General features: G+C 50.5%; 7 protein-coding genes across 7 annotated transcripts; 3 read left to right on the top strand and 4 right to left on the bottom strand.

Annotated features, from left to right (window-relative positions):
* Positions 1 to 885: 885 nt before the first annotated feature.
* BDW47DRAFT_108424 (mitochondrial 37S ribosomal protein uS2m) lies at positions 886 to 2,353 on the bottom strand. The gene is made up of 3 exons (XM_024813228.1): positions 2,305 to 2,353; positions 2,030 to 2,230; positions 886 to 1,953 (listed from the first exon to the last, which is right to left on the bottom strand). Exons 1-3 carry the CDS (start codon positions 2,333 to 2,335, stop codon positions 1,004 to 1,006), a joined length of 1,182 nt encoding a protein of 393 aa, XP_024670571.1. The 5' UTR covers positions 2,336 to 2,353; the 3' UTR covers positions 886 to 1,003.
* Positions 2,354 to 2,860: 507 nt separating this feature from the next.
* Positions 2,861 to 4,008, bottom strand: BDW47DRAFT_108423 (GNAT family N-acetyltransferase). Its single transcript, XM_024813227.1, has 3 exons — positions 3,919 to 4,008; positions 3,312 to 3,867; positions 2,861 to 3,187 (listed from the first exon to the last, which is right to left on the bottom strand). Exons 2-3 carry the CDS (start codon positions 3,778 to 3,780, stop codon positions 2,928 to 2,930), a joined length of 729 nt encoding a protein of 242 aa, XP_024670570.1. The 5' UTR covers positions 3,781 to 3,867; positions 3,919 to 4,008; the 3' UTR covers positions 2,861 to 2,927.
* Positions 4,009 to 4,421: 413 nt separating this feature from the next.
* Positions 4,422 to 5,558, bottom strand: hel10 (putative high expression lethality protein Hel10). The gene is made up of 2 exons (XM_024813226.1): positions 5,157 to 5,558; positions 4,422 to 5,082 (listed from the first exon to the last, which is right to left on the bottom strand). Exons 1-2 carry the CDS (start codon positions 5,435 to 5,437, stop codon positions 4,764 to 4,766), a joined length of 600 nt encoding a protein of 199 aa, XP_024670569.1. The 5' UTR covers positions 5,438 to 5,558; the 3' UTR covers positions 4,422 to 4,763.
* Positions 5,559 to 7,680: 2,122 nt separating this feature from the next.
* On the top strand, positions 7,681 to 8,539 carry BDW47DRAFT_127134 (putative phosphoglycerate mutase family protein; the record flags this gene model as incomplete). The annotated part of the gene is made up of 3 exons (XM_024816671.1): positions 7,681 to 7,921; positions 8,054 to 8,276; positions 8,431 to 8,539. The coding sequence occupies 3 exons, from the start codon at positions 7,681 to 7,683 to the stop codon at positions 8,537 to 8,539; spliced, it is 573 nt and encodes a 190-aa protein (XP_024670568.1).
* Positions 8,540 to 9,111: 572 nt separating this feature from the next.
* BDW47DRAFT_108418 (putative 60S ribosome biogenesis protein Rrp14) lies at positions 9,112 to 11,506 on the top strand. Its single transcript, XM_024813225.1, has 3 exons — positions 9,112 to 9,230; positions 9,315 to 9,398; positions 9,550 to 11,506. The coding sequence occupies exons 1-3, from the start codon at positions 9,216 to 9,218 to the stop codon at positions 11,017 to 11,019; spliced, it is 1,569 nt and encodes a 522-aa protein (XP_024670567.1). The 5' UTR covers positions 9,112 to 9,215; the 3' UTR covers positions 11,020 to 11,506.
* Positions 11,507 to 12,215: 709 nt separating this feature from the next.
* BDW47DRAFT_48473 (NuoI/complex I 23 kDa subunit family protein) lies at positions 12,216 to 13,230 on the bottom strand. The gene is made up of 3 exons (XM_024819149.1): positions 12,866 to 13,230; positions 12,438 to 12,703; positions 12,216 to 12,373 (listed from the first exon to the last, which is right to left on the bottom strand). Exons 1-3 carry the CDS (start codon positions 13,135 to 13,137, stop codon positions 12,243 to 12,245), a joined length of 669 nt encoding a protein of 222 aa, XP_024670566.1. The 5' UTR covers positions 13,138 to 13,230; the 3' UTR covers positions 12,216 to 12,242.
* Positions 13,231 to 13,298: 68 nt separating this feature from the next.
* On the top strand, positions 13,299 to 14,864 carry acpA (acyl carrier protein). Its single transcript, XM_024813224.1, has 7 exons — positions 13,299 to 13,714; positions 13,835 to 13,852; positions 13,973 to 14,053; positions 14,110 to 14,158; positions 14,237 to 14,275; positions 14,334 to 14,743; positions 14,790 to 14,864. The coding sequence occupies exons 1-6, from the start codon at positions 13,496 to 13,498 to the stop codon at positions 14,339 to 14,341; spliced, it is 414 nt and encodes a 137-aa protein (XP_024670565.1). The 5' UTR covers positions 13,299 to 13,495; the 3' UTR covers positions 14,342 to 14,743; positions 14,790 to 14,864.
* The last annotated feature ends 669 nt before the right edge of the window (positions 14,865 to 15,533 follow it).

Here is a 15,533-nt window from a genome sequence, read left to right as displayed (position 1 = left end):
CAAAAACACCATACAGCTAGCTCCCTGCCCACACAGCAAGACATACTAAATCAGGTAACCATCTTTTCTCCCGAACTGTCCACAAATCGTGTAACATATCGTACGCATCTACGTCATTGTCATCTTTCCCTTCCGTGTTATCTACATCCCTACAGTTGTACCAAGGGTGACCTATCAGAGACGTGGAACTGCAAAAGATGATCTCAGCCACTGCACCAAAAAGCCGAACGGCAGATTGAAAGGGCTTTGACTGACTGATTTCCCCAACAGATGACCGCGACACTCCAACCTGTGGGCTCTGCTCTGCGTTTGGACACTCGAACCCGGATTCACGGACAGCTGCAATGGCAAGATCGGCCGTCGGTAGGGCAAACAGCTACTTGGACAACGGTAGCGGTGATGACCAAACTAGGGCAATATAATAATCGGAGCTGTTGTGTATAGTCTTAGCCGCTACGCCAAAACGCTGACCAGCGTTTGGTATAGGGCTTAGCCTGATTGATATTCCCAACATATAGTTCCCCCGTTGGCACGTGCCTCGCAGTGACCCTAAGCGTGGCTATGTCGCTGACCCATTGCTGACCCATCCTGCCCTCTCGGACCAAATGATATACCATGATCTTGTACCGCCCGACTAAATGGTTATCAGTAGATGGGAGTCTTATCACTCAGACTAAACATACTGCAATTGCGTACATGGTAGTCTGGACACAATAAATGACAGCCACTACCCGAGGAGATTATAAGGCAATAGAGTAAAAAGAGAATCTCAAACTTGTTACCCCAGTTGAGCCTATTTCTACACTTGAATACAGGAGTCTCCAAGGCAAACTACTCGTAAAAACCTCGTTGTTGATACATGCTTAGCAAACGATGGGAACAAAAGAAAAAGAAGAGAAAATCATTTCTTTACAATGTTCTATACAATACAGTCCCATAATTATCACAGTGCTCGCGCGTAGGCAACCTACAAAAGAAAAATATCAAAAAGTGCCATAACCTTTTATTGCCGATCCTGGCTAGGCGTATCAGAAGGCTGCTTGTCTGATGGGGCCTCAGCAGCGGCAGCGACAGCCTCGGTCGAAGCCTCAGCAGCCGGGGCTTCGGCAGCCGGGGATTCAGGAGCCATGACCTGAGAAATGGAAGCCTGAGTTGTCGCAGCATCATCAACACCTTCGTTCGCAGCATCTGGCACCAAATCGCCCTTCGCAGCAGGGGGGAAAGTAAGTTTCTTATTCTTGGCCTGCTCCATTCTTCTATCCCGTCCAGCTTCCGCAGCCCTTCCAAGAATGCCGGCGATCAAGGCCGTGGCACGCAAACTGTCGTCGTTCGACGGGATGGGATAGGTGACACAGGTGGGATTCGCATCGGTATCGATGACGCCGATAGTGGGGATGTTGTTGAGACCACACTCGTGCAGCAGGACTTCGTTCTCGATGGGGTTGAGGCAAATCACAAGATCCGGCTTGAGGGAAGGGCGGTCGACCAGCGTCTCCTTGTACTGGGGCAATTCTTCGTCGAAGGGGTTGACAACCATGGTCTCGCAGTGGCCAAGGATCTGCTGGCCGTTGGTCAAGCTTCCGGGAATCCACCGCTCAAAGACATGGTAAGCACCGGCCAGTTCGGCGGCCCTCACCACGGCTCTCTTCTGGCCGGGGCGGGTGCCGACGAAGAGGATCAGACCAGCGCGGTACGAAACCTCTTCGACTACCTTGGCTGCACGGCGCAAATAAGCCGCCGTGGCATCCAGGGAGATGATGTGAATTCCATCTCGAATACCAAAGATGTAGCTCGAGTTTTGGGGGTTCCAGCGAGACGTCGAGTGTCCGAGATGCGTCTGGTTGGCAAGGAGCAGTTCAAGGGAAATGTGGTGGGGGTGCGGCGGGCTTCGGTAGAGAGCCTCTGGTAGGTATGCGTCTTTCACCTGGCTGCCAAGTCCAAGATATCTGTTCTCTGAACACAAAGGCGGGTTAGCATAGACGCCCAGGAGCAGAGCGCTCTGCGGCGAATCAAAAGCTGCGAGGCTCACTTTGGATTTGTTTCTCGACGAAGGCCTGGTGCGCAGGAGTCTTTATCCCGCTTTGTGGAGAATCAGTTGGCCGGACGGAGCTCTCTTGGTGAGACACCTGCTCTGCTAAGGGGCTTTGCACCGCGGTGTCGACAGGAGGTTCGGTCGAGAAGAAGCGATTTACGATGCGGGTTGGGCGGTTGAACGCGAGAAGTTGGCGGCCTGCAATGCGCGAAAAATTAGCAATGCATATTTCAGGAAATGTTAACAATTGGGAATGAGGATATGATACTCACTCTGCCGCGTGCACACATTTCGGACAATCATGTCGGCTTGCGATGGACTGGTGTTGGTTAAGAACTATCGCAACTGGTGAGAGAGCCTTCCGCTGAACTTTTGATGTCGGTCTTGGCGGCTATTGTACCTGAGGCATCAATAATGCAAACATGTCAAACAGACGGACTGAGCGGCCCGGCTTATCAGGCACCCTAACATACTGTATTTGATGCTCCACTTCGTACTGTAGGAGGAAATATCAAGCGAAAGGGAAGATTGTCTCTTGTACCGAACTCATCTTTGATACCATGTCTGAGCTGTTTATGCACGATTCTTACAGCAGGATTTTTACGATAGTCGCATCTTATTCAAAAAGGCCATGGCGGGGATAGGTGCGGCGTATCTGTTGTAAATGGGAAATATCAATAGGATGTTCACACATGAGGTTCCATTCGTTAGCATTCAGGGCAAATGCCGAAACTTCTAGAGTACTGTTCCGTCAAATCCTATATAGCTATTGAACACGGTCACTAAAGATGCATGATAAAGAAGAGTATGGTACGCGATCTAGGTACATGAAAGTGCTGCTCACCAGGTAGCCGGAAACGAAGAGAAAAAAGAGGGGAAAGAAGGGTAGGTAGACCTAATCCACCAAGTCCAGGGCAAGACAGTTCAACGATCGACGTCCACCTCCACGAGAGGCGGGCAACTCAATCCAATCCTTCAACACATGCGTATGCCGGAATCCAAGCTTCTCAAAGACCCTCACGCTTCCATGATTTCCGACGAAGGCAGTGCTTCTAATATACCGGGCATTCATGCGAGGGACGATCCATTGATAGATAAGCGTCTTCGCAGCCGCTGTCATGATCCCTCGGCCATGATGAGATGGAGATAACCAGTCTGTTCAAGTGTCAGCATGATAGATACAGGATTACCATAAATGTACGCCCATGGTTCTCATAGAATCAAACCAGAGCCACAGTGGGGTTTCAAATGAAAGAAGCAATAAGTAGAAAAAACACACCCCCAACAGTCCAAACAATCTCTGGATCCCCAGCCCGCCGCATCGAATTCCTCTCAACAGCATCCGCCCTCTCCCTACTACCTTCGGGTAAGTCCAGAAACTGATACCGGGCGATATCAATCGCCCCAATGAGAGCATCCTCCTCAATGGCACCATTCTGCCCTTCCTCCACAATCTCCCGGATACACTGGAACGGACACTCGTCCATAGGCTCCTGCGTGCCCAGCCGCGCAGCTTGCAGCTCGTACTTCTTGTAGTGCATGGCGGTCCAAGATCTTGCATCTTCCAAGGTGTACGGGAATGGCGGCCCAAGGAGCCAAGTTGCCACGAGTGGGTCGTTCATGTTTTTGACGAGGGCCGCTTCGTCGCTTGGGCTGGTTTGGCGAAAGGGGGTGAGTAAAATGTTGCCATGGGGGGCGGCGAGTCGAATATAGGGCTCGTCGGTTGAGGGGTTGTAGAGGATAGACATAGTCTACTGATGGGATGATGAGCCAATGTTGTATAGTAAATGAACCAGGAACACGCGTGGACTGTTTATTTATGCCTGTATATGTATCTAATAATCTATCAGTTGTCATATTTTTTATGCTTGATCTCAGTGACTCACACTCCGTTCAACAGCCACAGATTTCTAGCCGCAGCTATTTACATAATTTTAGTGTCTGAGACATAATCATCGCCGTGGCTGTTTTCAGCTGCTTTAAATTAGATGTCATCAATGCTGGCGTAGTATTAGTGTGTATATCACGTCCAGGATGAATCGAGGCTATTCATGACAATGTCGTCTTGGCTTCGTGGCGTTGTATATGACCAAGCGGATTCAGTAAGATAACATGTCTATCTTACGCTAAAGGAAACGGTCTACTCCTCCAAGTGGATGATTTCAAGAATGACCTGCAGATGCTTCCCTGCCTAAGCAGTTCTTACTTCTTACTGCTAACATACGTGTCCAACGGTATATGCCTAAGGCACTGAGACCGGCGATCGCATGACCCCACTTGAGGGGTTCGGGAGGGCACGGATACGCGACTGTCCAGCCGATCTCGATGTTGAGATTCGTGCACATTTACGGATCAATCTACTAGGATAAGATAGTTGTAGGTAATAAACTCTTATGATGCGAATTCATTAGAGCAACGGAGGAAGAATAGAACCATTCAATTTTGATAGAACGATGCAAAACTTGAACAACCACAAGCCGGGTATACAACAGAATTTTGACGAGACTCGAACTATCCAGGATTGTATCCCGCATTATCGTAGCCAGCCGCAGTGGCAAAGGAAATCTCACAACAAGAAGGAATGTCAAAGACCCGGCCGGCCAAAGAAGTCAAGAGAAAGCATCTATGAAAAAGGAAAGGAAAATCGTATCGCAGTCATCACAAACAAGAAAGGAAAGACACAGCAGCGGCGAAAGATAGAATAGACCGAGAGAATTATGAGGAAGCCCATTTATTTCTTGAAGAAACCGCCCAGCTGATCCATCATGCCACCACCGCCACTGTGGGAGCCGCCTTGGGAGCCACCGTAGCTGCTGTGGCCGCCGTGGCCGCCGTAGCCGCTGCTGTAATCGGGAGGGCTACTCTCGCCCTTGTTCTTGTGCTTCTTGATGGCGTCTTCAGCGATGCTTCCCATGATCGCACCACCGATCGTCCCGAGGATGCCATGGTCGGCCTTGTGGCCCGCAAACCCACCGGCGGCGCCACCGGCAAGGGCACCAGCGATTCCGCGCTCACCCTCTTGAGCTCCACCGGGTCCCTGCTGATCGTATCTGTGGATTGAACTCCGTTAGTGGGGTGTTCAGTTTGATGGGGGGGTGGGTGACGGAAGTGGCTGGAGACATACTCAGACTGGCCAGACTGGCCATACTGGTGTTGCTGGTGTTGCTGGTGTCCGTACTGGCCCTGCTGTTCGTACTGCTGCTGGCCGTAGCCGTGGCTGCCGTGCTGTTGACCATCGTGGCCGTACTGGCCCTGGGACTGGTCATAACCCTGGGACTGGCCGTAGCCTTGCTGGGAAGGGTAGCCGCCTTGCTGAGAGTAACCGCCCTGTTGACCATAGCCCTGGGGCTGGCCGTAGCCCTGGTTGTAGCCCTGGTTGTAGTGCTGGTTGTAGGGGTCAGACATGGTGAATGGTGTTCTTAAAGTGCTATTGGATGAAAAGCTGGATAGAAATAGAGAATAGAGAGGAGGAGTAAAGATGTGTGTTGATGGATGAAATAGGAAGAAGGAGAACGGGGTTCCCCTGTCCCTTTTATAATAAAAAGGCGCCCACGGGAGCAATGGTTAAGATTACCTGGACCAGAGGTTCAGCCATTTTGGGCCACAGGGCTGAGTCGTTGCTGCAGCAGTACCCCACCTGAGCACCACTTCCCCCAGTACGCCAAGCTAGATGGATGTTTACGGAACGCCCGGTCACCGTACCATTCATTAGTCACTGCTGAGATTGAGTCTACGCTCTCCGACTAGCCAGACAGGCGTCTAGAACACTTCCCGCGTGGCTGTGTTGACCGAAATGATTGCTCTATCATTCTAGAAGACAGTGAGGCTGAGCCAGTGAAACACATAATAGTGATCTCATTTCTGAGCACCAACTTAATCCCTAGGTTCGATCGAGTCTTGATCAGTATTCATGCCCCGCTGATCGTCATATTATGGTGGGCTGGGCATGCTGGAATACTTTGGATCTAGTACGGTCCTTCTACTTATGGAGTATACTACTCCGCAGTCCGGAGAGATTTGAATGGCTGCCTAGATTACACTGTAATTTTACCTGATACCATTGTTCTCGGTAAGACGTATCGGAGCGAGTAGCCTAGCTACTACTGCAGTCATTTCAGTGGCAAGTACAAGTACACAAAGATATAATGCCCAGTTTGTGACAATATTTGGAGGTGAGTGATGGTACTGACTCGGTATGTATGATATCTGTCTTGGTTGGAAGTATAGTCATTTACCACACATCACTAATAATAGCCGAGTATGGCGTAAGTTACTGCATCGCGTACAGGAGGCGTACAGATCGTGGCTGTGTGGTGAGCCACACAGTGGCAGTGTGGGGAATAACGTGATCTTACGTCAGTATCCAACTGTCCATTGCCTAATGCTTCCTTTTGCATGACAAAAGTCTTCCAGAAGACTATCGAATCTATGCTGACTCTCTTGCTGATGTCCATGGTCACCTTTGAGCAGTGCCTCTCCGAAATTATGGTACCTTGTTCTAATTTCAGTTCTGGTACGCGCCCCATCGGTTATGCCCGAGATCCGTACAAACTCGGTTCCGCCGTCGCAGGCAGCCATATTCTGGTCAACCGAGTTACGGAACCATATGATTAACCGTCTTAGCCGTCAACTTCCGATGCTGCAGTCTTACGTATATGGTCTTGTTCGATGCTGCTGAAGGCGATGGCCACGTAATTACTAATGATCATTACCGTCGCCAACTATCGCCCACCGTTTGATGATCCACCCGCTATTTACTGTGCAGGTACTTGCTGTAGGGGCTTTTCCAAATCTGGCCAAATTGGAACCACGCGATCCTCAAAGAGCCTATTGTCTTGTGGTTGAGTAAGTGGCGGTATGTTAGTAGTACAAAAGTGACTCCTGTCTTACTCCGCGAATTAGGCTTTGTTGAAGACTCGCTGTCGTTCCGAGACCGATGACAACGAACATATCCACCAAAGATGACGATACTCGAGTATTTGAGACAGTGGAGATATCAACCGGTCAACAGTGTCGAGACTCGATTCAAGCTTTCTTCACAACAATCTAACTGCTGTTGCACTCGGCCCCGGTTGAAACAATGAGTATGCAGTATCCCTATAGACTGTGTAGGCCTTGGATGCAATGCGGTATTTCATCGCACCCCTTTCCAGCATAGCAAGCAACTTACCCATGCTATCTTTGTCATTCTTGAACTCCGGCCGACTCATGCCGCTCACATGACTTTCCTGTGCCCGCGAGTTCAATCCAGGATTGGCTCCTTTGAACATCGGTTGCACTGTGGCAGATCGCCTGACACCCTATCAGTATCTGAGTATTATTTAACCTCTCGTCCATCCAAATAGAAGACTTCCATATATCCATGCCAGTTCCATTGATGGACATATCATGGACATTAGAAGCTGAGATTCGTCAGATTCTATCCAGATGATCATTTCTACCGCGTGTCACCTGCCTCCCCCATGACGCCTTCCTGGGTCCACAGCATCTGCAGGTCTTATCATTCCTGCCCGGTAGACCAAGGCACAATGCACGCGATGTCCTTAAAATCACCTTTCATGTTTATCACCAAGTGCCATGGCTTCTCCATGGACCGGACCATTCATAGAGTCTCTGCCATATCGCCCAGCTATAGTTCAGCCAGCACAATGTTCTGCCCTGCTATATCGTACTATGCCCTTCTCTTCGCCTTCTTTCTCTCGCAGGCCACAGCCTGGATCCACAACACCCCAAATGTATACCTCATCCGCCATGGCGAAAAGTCGGGACTCTCCAAAGATCACGGGCTAAACTCGGAGGGCGAACTGCGCGCGGAATGCCTACGTAACGTATTTGGTGCCAACTCTACCTACGACATCAAGTATATCCTCGCGCCCAAATTCAACAAGGGTATGTAATTCCTGTCGTTGACATTGAAAAAAAAAAACATCCCAAGATCACAAAGAAAAGAAAAGATTAGATGGAACCCCAAAGTACATACTCGCCACTAAACAGAATACTAACCCAACTCCCAAACAACAGAAGGCTATCACCGCCGCTCCTACGACACCGTCCACCCGCTCGCCACAGACCTCGGCCTCCCCATCGACACCTCCTGTAAGCGGAACAAGCTCGGCTGTCTTGTAAAGAGAGTCAAGGCATACCGCGGCCCAGGCAACATCCTAATCTCCTGGCGCCACAGCAAAATCGGCGCCATCGCAAGCAAGCTAGGCGTGGACGAAGTACCGGATTATCCGGACGAGCGGTGAGTCGCGCAATCTTCTCTTGCACTGGGAATTCCGTATAAAGACTTGCACATACACATAGTATATCCATCTTTGATAGAGTGGAGTGAGGTGTTTTGTTTTACGCCTCGTGCGATCGGTCGATCGGCTGGCTGATTATGGTCTACGGTCTAGATTTGACCTTATCTGGACGATGGTCCATCCGTATGAGAATGTCACATCGGTAGAGAGTGAGAATTGTCCGGGTTTGGATGCGCAGTCTGTGTTGCGGGTGCAGGTCTGATTTTACGATGCTGTCGCTTTGGAAGGATGGGGTTGGATTGGGTCTTATTGTAGTGTGGGTGCTGTGGTGGGATTATGAGTGTCATGATCTAAGTATCAGCTACTTGGTATGGGTGATTTCGCAAGAGATTGCCTTGAGCAGGTTGTATAAATGTTTGGGTGAAGAAGACTTGTTACTGTGTGTGAGTCTATACTCAATAAGCTGTATGCGTAGTAACTAAGCTATAGATATATAATCACAAATGTTCTCAGCTCCACATGAATGTCTATAATTGTTGGTAGAATTTATCCAGATTTTAATCAGCATTCTGTATCGTCCAAATGAATATAATCCTTATGGTAGGTGACTGTTTGTTGTAAAACCTCATAGTGAAAAGAAGACACTACACAGTTGATACTCAGTGATAGTAGGTTTGTAGACAATGTATAGTTAGATGTGCATATAATAGCTAAGTCAGCACCAGTTTGAATAAACGTGCACACCAAGGCGGTCAGAAGAACTGCCCGGCGGAGTCGTGCCAAATGCCAAGATTTCATCCACCCAGCCGATTTTTTCGAACTGCTTCGTTCGACCGACTGCCCGTTGGATTTCCAGTCCAATCACCCACCAGGTTACAGCACTGTCATTTTTACTTCTGGAACCCTGGATGGTCTGCTGAATTCACAAGTTAAGCAAGATGGATGATATCGAGGTATGTTGTTAAATTGCGCGCCTGAACTGCCCCACCTGAAAATCAAAGGACTAAAAGTCGGGGTTTTTTTTTTCTTCGCTACAGGACCGACTGCGCAGCCACGCACAGGCCTTTGACGGCCTTTTGTCTTTGATCCCCGCGAAGTACTACTACGGTGATGATGGCAGTGTATGTGATACTCTGAATTTCCATCTTCTGTCAATTTTCCACTGCCCCGGTGTTCCAGAATTCTCTGCTTTTCTCCCTCTCCTCTCCCCCTCCCATTCCCTCTCTGCGACCGGTTCGTGCGCCAGGACATGTCTGACCATCCAATCCTTAGCAGGACCAATGGCAGCGCAAAAAGCAGACCAAAGAGGAAGCTCGTGAGGCGAAACGGGCCAAGTTGGACCCCGACTCTTCCAAAACCGCCAAGGACATCATGGATGAAAATGCCCGCAAGCGCAAACGGGAGGAGAAGGATGGAGCCCAATCCGACGACGCGTCCGAAGGGCCTGAAGATCTCGGCTCCGAGGCTCCCAAAGAGGGACTGAAGCGCGGCGACATCAAGCAGAAGAAGCAGAAGCAAACCGAAGACGTTTCGAAATCCAACGAGGCCGCGGAGGCGCGGAAGAAGATGAGAGAAGAAAAGAAGGAGCAGAAGAAGGCCAATCAAAAGGAGAAGAAGAAGGCCAAGGTCGAGGCGAAGAAGTCTCCACAGCCTGCCCGGAAAGAGCAGGAGACGGGGACGAAACCCGAGGCGAAACCCAGCAAACAAGAGTCAAAGGCTGGAGCGAGTGATGATAACGACGATGATGATGCTGAAAACGAAGCCGCGGCAGAAGGGTTCTCTCTCGAGTTCAACCCCGAGCAAACAGAGAACCCCTCGTCCGTTTCCTCGACGCCAAACTCCCCCGAGTTTGATGCATCCAACGTACACTCCGGCAGCTCTTCCATCTCCTCCATCGTCCCTCCCACCGCCCCTACTGATGCCTCCAAGGACTCGACTTCCGAGAGCAAACCCCTGAAAGCCACCCCCGAAGAGTTGAAGCAGCGGTTACAAAAGCGCCTCGACGAGTTGCGCGCCGCGCGGCACGCCGACGGGTTCGACGGCAAGCCCGCTCGCAACCGCCAAGAACTGATCGAAGCCCGCCGCCAGAAGGCCGAAGAGCGCAAGGAACACAAGAAGGTCCTGCGACAAAAGGCGAAGGAGGAGCTGCAACGCAAGAACGACGAAGCCATCGCCAAGCGCTTCTCCCCCGGCGGCTCGGGATCCCTCCTCGCTTCGCCGCGGTCCCCCGCTGACTCGGTCGGCTCAAACAACAACAGCTACTCCTTCGGCCGGGTCATGTTCGCAGACGGCCAACACACCGACCCGACCTTGTCCAACATCCGCGACGAGCGCAAGCGCCAAGTGGTACAGGACCCCGCGGCAGCCCTCAAGACAGCCGAGTCCAAGAAGGCGCGATTCGACAGCCTGGACGCCGAGAAGCGGGCCGAGCTCGAGGAGAAGGACATGTGGCTGAACGCGAAGAAGCGCGCTCACGGCGAACGCGTCCGCGACGACACGTCGCTGCTCAAGAAGGCCCTCAAGCGCAAGGAGTCGGCCAAGAAGAAGAGCGAGCGCGAGTGGCAGGAGCGTCTGGACGCCGTCCGCAAGGGCAAGGACATGAAGCAGTCGAAGCGCGAAGAGAACCTCCGCAAGCGTCGCGACGGGAAAGGCGGCGGTGACAAGAAGGGCAAAAAGAAGGCGCCCTCCCGGCCTGGCTTCGAGGGAAGCTTCAAGACCAAGGTCGGCGGGAAGAAAAAATGATCACGTCCCTTCTACTTTACCTAGGCATCCGTCAACCTAGGGCACCGTCCTTTATACTACCTTACCTCGGCCTTTTTTTATCCTCCAGATGTAGCCTGTTCTCCCCTTTCTCCCATGATTTATCCCCGCGAGAAAAGAAGCCATCTACATGATCGCTTTCTCACAAGGACCGAATCCAAAAAATGGAAAGATAGGCTGCGGGCTACATACAACAGGAGACCCCCCAAAAGAATAACGAGCAAGGAAAGTGCGAGGATTCCAACCAAAAAAAAAAGAACTCGGAGATTTGGTGTTTGGGTGCGTTTGGGAGGGGGCTTTTATCTTTTCATCTGCCATGACATTTTTTCTTCTTTCTTCCTTTTCTTTCTTCCCTTCTTCTCTTCCTCTCATCATTTCTTCATTTTCTTGATCTTCGAGTCGTTGTAAATGTGCATACCTAGGCAGCGATCTAAGTGTCTATACCAAATCCATGGAGTTTTCTTGGTCATCTGTCTTTTGTCGGTTGTGTGACGGGAAGTGAAATGAACTGTATATGCGTGTGTGATACCTAAGGTACCGTGCCTACTCCTACTCCTACTATGTATGTATGTGTCTACGGGGTAGGTAGGTAGGTTGGGGTAGTGAACCTGGGGAAGTGAATCTACATGTAGTCAATCAAAACTGGCACACTACACTAAGTCTACTACCTGTTTGAAGTATAAGAATCAATAGAGGATTAAAATATGTAAACAAAAGAGAATGTTGTTATCTTGATTGATTTATCCCTAAAGACACAGTACAGAAATAAGTAGTGAACATGGCAGAACCCTCGACCAAATGACGTTACAAAAACAAGACAAAAAGAGAAGAAAATAAAACAGTCGCCCCAAGAAGCGAAGTTCCAGCAGATAATCCGACAAGTACACGAAAGTTTGGACGAGGGTAGACATAAAGCAAGGTCAAACGGTGAGTAATATGTACAGAGCTGGAGCGGTTGATGAGTCTAACAAACCCCCGTTGATAGCCGGGGGTAGACTCAAAGCCAGGGTTGATTTTTATGATTTTTTTTCTGCATTTTTGATTATTTGCTTTGCTTCTCATAGAAAAAAACAGGTATGGAAGGGTCTCTTTTTCTTCTTCCGTTATATTCCTTTTCATGGGAAGAGGACCCCCAAAAGGTATGACAGCTAAGGTACGCCACCGTGAAGTATATGGACTACATGTGTAGATTCGGTCGACCGGATTTATCGGTAGGGCGCATCGGCTCTGGCGGCGGCCGCAATCTCAGGCTCCCACTTATCACCGTTGGATAGTAGCTTCTCCTTGTTGTACAGCAGCTCTTCGCGGGTTTCCGTGGCGTATTCGGCGTTGGAGGCTACATCGGTTAGCAGGTGGCTTTCAACTGGTACGAAGTTAAAGACAAAAAAGAAGGAGCATACTCTCAACAATGGCATCCACGGGGCAGCTCTCCTGGCAGTAACCGCAGTAGATACACTTGGTCATATCGATGTCGTAACGGGTCGTCCGTCGGCTTCCATCAACACGTTCCTCGGCTTCGATGGTGATGGCCTGGGCCGGGCAGATGGCCTCGCAGAGTTTGCAGGCGATGCAGCGCTCCTCGCCGGTGGGATAGCGGCGCAGGGCGTGTTCGCCACGGAAGCGGGGGGAGATGGGACCCTTTTCAAAGGGGTAGAAGATGGTGTATCTGCGGTGGGATTGATTAGCTTAAGCTTCCGCACCTTTATATATGCAAGACTAATGAAGGAAGGCGATGTAGTAGGTGGCGCTTGACGAGATTCCGCACCGCCGCGCCGTTCAAGGCGGGTTACATCTGGGAGAATCGGGAGAGGGGGGGGATAACACTTACGGTGGTCGGAAAAATTGCTCCAGCACCACGTACATGCCGCGGAAGATCTCAGCCATGAGGAAGTATTTGCTGGCCTTGTCCAGAGAGGTCTCGGAATCCTGGTCCCATCTCTTGGGTGTGGGCAGACGGAAGGCGGACTGAGAAGGACCGGCCTGGGTAGCAGCCCGGATTACTGAGGAAGAGAAGTTTGCGGATGAGGTCAAGGGACGCAGGGACGAGGCGGTAGGGCGGCGGTAGGCCATAAGCCTCACGACCGACGATGAGGGAGCCATCGCGGATGACGGGGAGGGTGTGGACGGGAAGAGAGGGGGGGGTAGGGAGGGACAATTGGGGGGAGAGACAGGATTAATGAGGTTCAAATGGAGGCAGAAGTTCCATCGGGTCAACTTGTTGCTTTGCGCTTAGGTCATGCCTTTCCGCGGCAATATTATTGGCCGCCCGCAGGATTTGTGCTGCTTCCGAGCCGCAACACCAAAAGAGAGAGAGAGAATTCATTGCTTTGCTCCGTCATCCGTTCCATCTTGATCTTTCCAACCACCCTTCACATCTTCCCCCCTCTCCTCCCCCCGTTTTAATCTACAGTTCTTCTCTAGGCTACAAACGCCTTCTCTTTTTACACTCTCCACCACCATGTTTCGCTCCGCTGTCGTCCGCTCCTTGAGAGCCTCTGTGCCTCGTGCCGTCCGCACTCCGGCCTCCTTCCAGATCCGTAGCTCTCCCATCGCCCGTCCGGCTCAATTCGCTCCTCGCTTCGCCTACCAGGGTGTCCGTCTCTACTCCGCTCCCGCCGGTCTGAACCAGGAGGAGGTTGAGGGTCGTATCGTCAACCTGCTGAAGAACTTTGACAAGGTGCGTTTTTTCCGATCGCGTTCCCTCGGCTGGTTCCCTTCGGGGAATCCAGGGAATTTCAGGAAACCCTCCCAAACCCTTCGGAAGGGCGCAATGACTGACAGGAGTGATTCGATATAGGTTTCCGATGCTAGCAAGGTTCGTTGGACAAGCCTTTTCCCCCTTCCATGCGACTCGTCTGCGGCTAGGGAGCGCTTTTCCGGAATGCCGAGATCGTGGACCGGGGAACATATCCATCTAACCCGTTTACTATGATAGATCAACGCTTCCTCGCACTTCTCGAACGACCTTGGTCTGGACAGCCTGGACACCGTTGAGGTTGTGATGGCTATTGAGGAGGTATGGAACTTGCCCGGTCGTACCCGTTTCGGGATATCCGCTAACCCACCGCGTAGGAGTTCAGCATTGAGATCCCCGACAAGGAGGCCGATGCCATCCACAGCGGTAAGTACTAATCCGTGGGGGTGGACTGGTTGGTGGGATGATGAGTGGTATACTGATCGCTGTTATTTTCGACTACAGTGAACCAGGCGGTGTCTTACATCCTGGCTCAGCCCGATGGTAAGATTTACACTGCTATACCTATCCTTACTTTGAAGCAGCAGCTAACGATGACTAGCCCACTAATTTATTGTAATATGATGACGCGGACTCTGGCGTGGATGAGATAGAAGAAATGAAGGGATAGTATTGGGGTGCATCTGCGCGGGCGTCTCGACCTCGGGACCATGACCGTATAGTCGAAGGCGCTACTCTGTATGCTGACCATACCGTGCTTTTGGACCCTGTTATATCGTGTATATCACCATCAATGCAGTTTTGTCAGACCTACGGATCTTAGTGGAATAGATTGTGTTGACCTGTTACCATGGATAAGCATGATTGATGCATCGAGTATTACTTATCTGGAGACTGTCCGGAATGATTGGCAGGACAACGACTGAAATGGGACCAGATGAGTAGAGTGGGAGGTGACTGTAGGTGATGCCGGGTCATCCGGGGATAGAAGCATGGTTACAAGGCCAATGTCTATTTCGATCAGCAATGAAAACCCAAGAAATGGATCTATAAGTACTTCTACAAGTATATTATCCTCAACAAGTATATCCTTTAAAAACTCCGAAAGACAGACCATGGAGGGTAGTCTATAGAGTAGTGATAAGAGAGTAGTCATGTAGATGCGGCTTTCAGGTCCGTCACCGGCGCCGAAAAAAAGAGCCACATCGCAGATTCTGACCGGAAAGTCAAAATCAATCCGTCTCAATAGTTCTTTGACCTTGGATCGAGTCGCAATTGATGTAAATTATTTGATACTATTGTATTATTTTGGCCTTTTTGATTTATATATTTAAATCTATATAAATTTGCCCATCACACTGATCGTCTCAGCTATCTTCTTGGTGAGTTAATTTTTTTTCTGGGTCTGGTCTAGAGTTCTCTAATCTCTAGTCCTCCTCGTTCTCCGCCGCCCCTGACAATTTCCCGCCCCAACAGGAAACAATACCTTACCTGCTCCCTAACTGCTGTACCTTACTACTGCTACTCTTATTTGGACTACCACCACCACCACCACTTCTACTGCTACTACTTCTACTACTCCTCCTACTTCGACGACACCTCATCCCTACTACGACGATTCCTACCGCCCCGACCGAATCTATCTGTCAACTTCCCACTCCCCCTCAACTCTAGTTTAGGTTTCGGGTTTTATCTTAGTTCTCCTCTCTCGGCCACCCCTCTTTCCTCAATCAATAAACCCGTTCATGTCGCACGCGGGACTAGCCTAGATTCCGATTGCTACGACCTTCGTCGACTCCGT

The sequence above is a fragment of the Aspergillus candidus genome (assembly GCF_002847045.1).
Source record: "Aspergillus candidus strain CBS 102.13 unplaced genomic scaffold BDW47scaffold_34, whole genome shotgun sequence".
Taxonomy (NCBI): Eukaryota; Fungi; Ascomycota; class Eurotiomycetes; order Eurotiales; family Aspergillaceae; genus Aspergillus; species Aspergillus candidus.
The sequence above is the reverse complement of the archived record's forward strand: the minus strand, read 5'-3'. Positions and strand labels throughout refer to the sequence as shown.

What these genes read in the sequence shown, in the direction of transcription:
- BDW47DRAFT_108424 (XM_024813228.1), bottom strand. Translation starts at nt 2,335, where the DNA reads ATGATTGTCCGAAATGTGTGCACGCGGCAGA. An exon ending in AAATGTGTGCACGCGGCAGA is followed by an intron (nt 2,231 to 2,304) that starts GTGAGTATCATA and finishes CGCGCATTGCAG; the next exon opens with GCCGCCAACTTCTCGCGTTC. An exon ending in CGTCGAGAAACAAATCCAAA is followed by an intron (nt 1,954 to 2,029) that starts GTGAGCCTCGCA and finishes CTTTGTGTTCAG; the next exon opens with AGAACAGATATCTTGGACTT.
- BDW47DRAFT_108423 (XM_024813227.1), bottom strand. Translation starts at nt 3,780, where the DNA reads ATGTCTATCCTCTACAACCCCTCAACCGACGAGCCCTATATTCGACTC. An exon ending in GATTGTTTGGACTGTTGGGG is followed by an intron (nt 3,188 to 3,311) that starts GTGTGTTTTTTC and finishes ACACTTGAACAG; the next exon opens with ACTGGTTATCTCCATCTCAT.
- BDW47DRAFT_48473 (XM_024819149.1), bottom strand. Translation starts at nt 13,137, where the DNA reads ATGGCTCCCTCATCGTCGGTCGTGAGGCTTATGGCCTACCGCCGCCCT. An exon ending in GAGCAATTTTTCCGACCACC is followed by an intron (nt 12,704 to 12,865) that starts GTAAGTGTTATC and finishes ATCCCACCGCAG; the next exon opens with ATACACCATCTTCTACCCCT. An exon ending in CGTGGATGCCATTGTTGAGA is followed by an intron (nt 12,374 to 12,437) that starts GTATGCTCCTTC and finishes TAACCGATGTAG; the next exon opens with CCTCCAACGCCGAATACGCC.
- hel10 (XM_024813226.1), bottom strand. Translation starts at nt 5,437, where the DNA reads ATGTCTGACCCCTACAACCAGCACTACAACCAGGGCTACAACCAGGGC. An exon ending in GGCCAGTCTGGCCAGTCTGA is followed by an intron (nt 5,083 to 5,156) that starts GTATGTCTCCAG and finishes TTCAATCCACAG; the next exon opens with ATACGATCAGCAGGGACCCG.
- BDW47DRAFT_108418 (XM_024813225.1), top strand. An exon ending in ACTACGGTGATGATGGCAGT is followed by an intron (nt 9,399 to 9,549) that starts GTATGTGATACT and finishes TCCAATCCTTAG; the next exon opens with CAGGACCAATGGCAGCGCAA.
- acpA (XM_024813224.1), top strand. Translation starts at nt 13,496, where the DNA reads ATGTTTCGCTCCGCTGTCGTCCGCTCCTTGAGAGCCTCTGTGCCTCGT. An exon ending in TTGTGATGGCTATTGAGGAG is followed by an intron (nt 14,054 to 14,109) that starts GTATGGAACTTG and finishes CCCACCGCGTAG; the next exon opens with GAGTTCAGCATTGAGATCCC. An exon ending in GGCCGATGCCATCCACAGCG is followed by an intron (nt 14,159 to 14,236) that starts GTAAGTACTAAT and finishes TTTCGACTACAG; the next exon opens with TGAACCAGGCGGTGTCTTAC.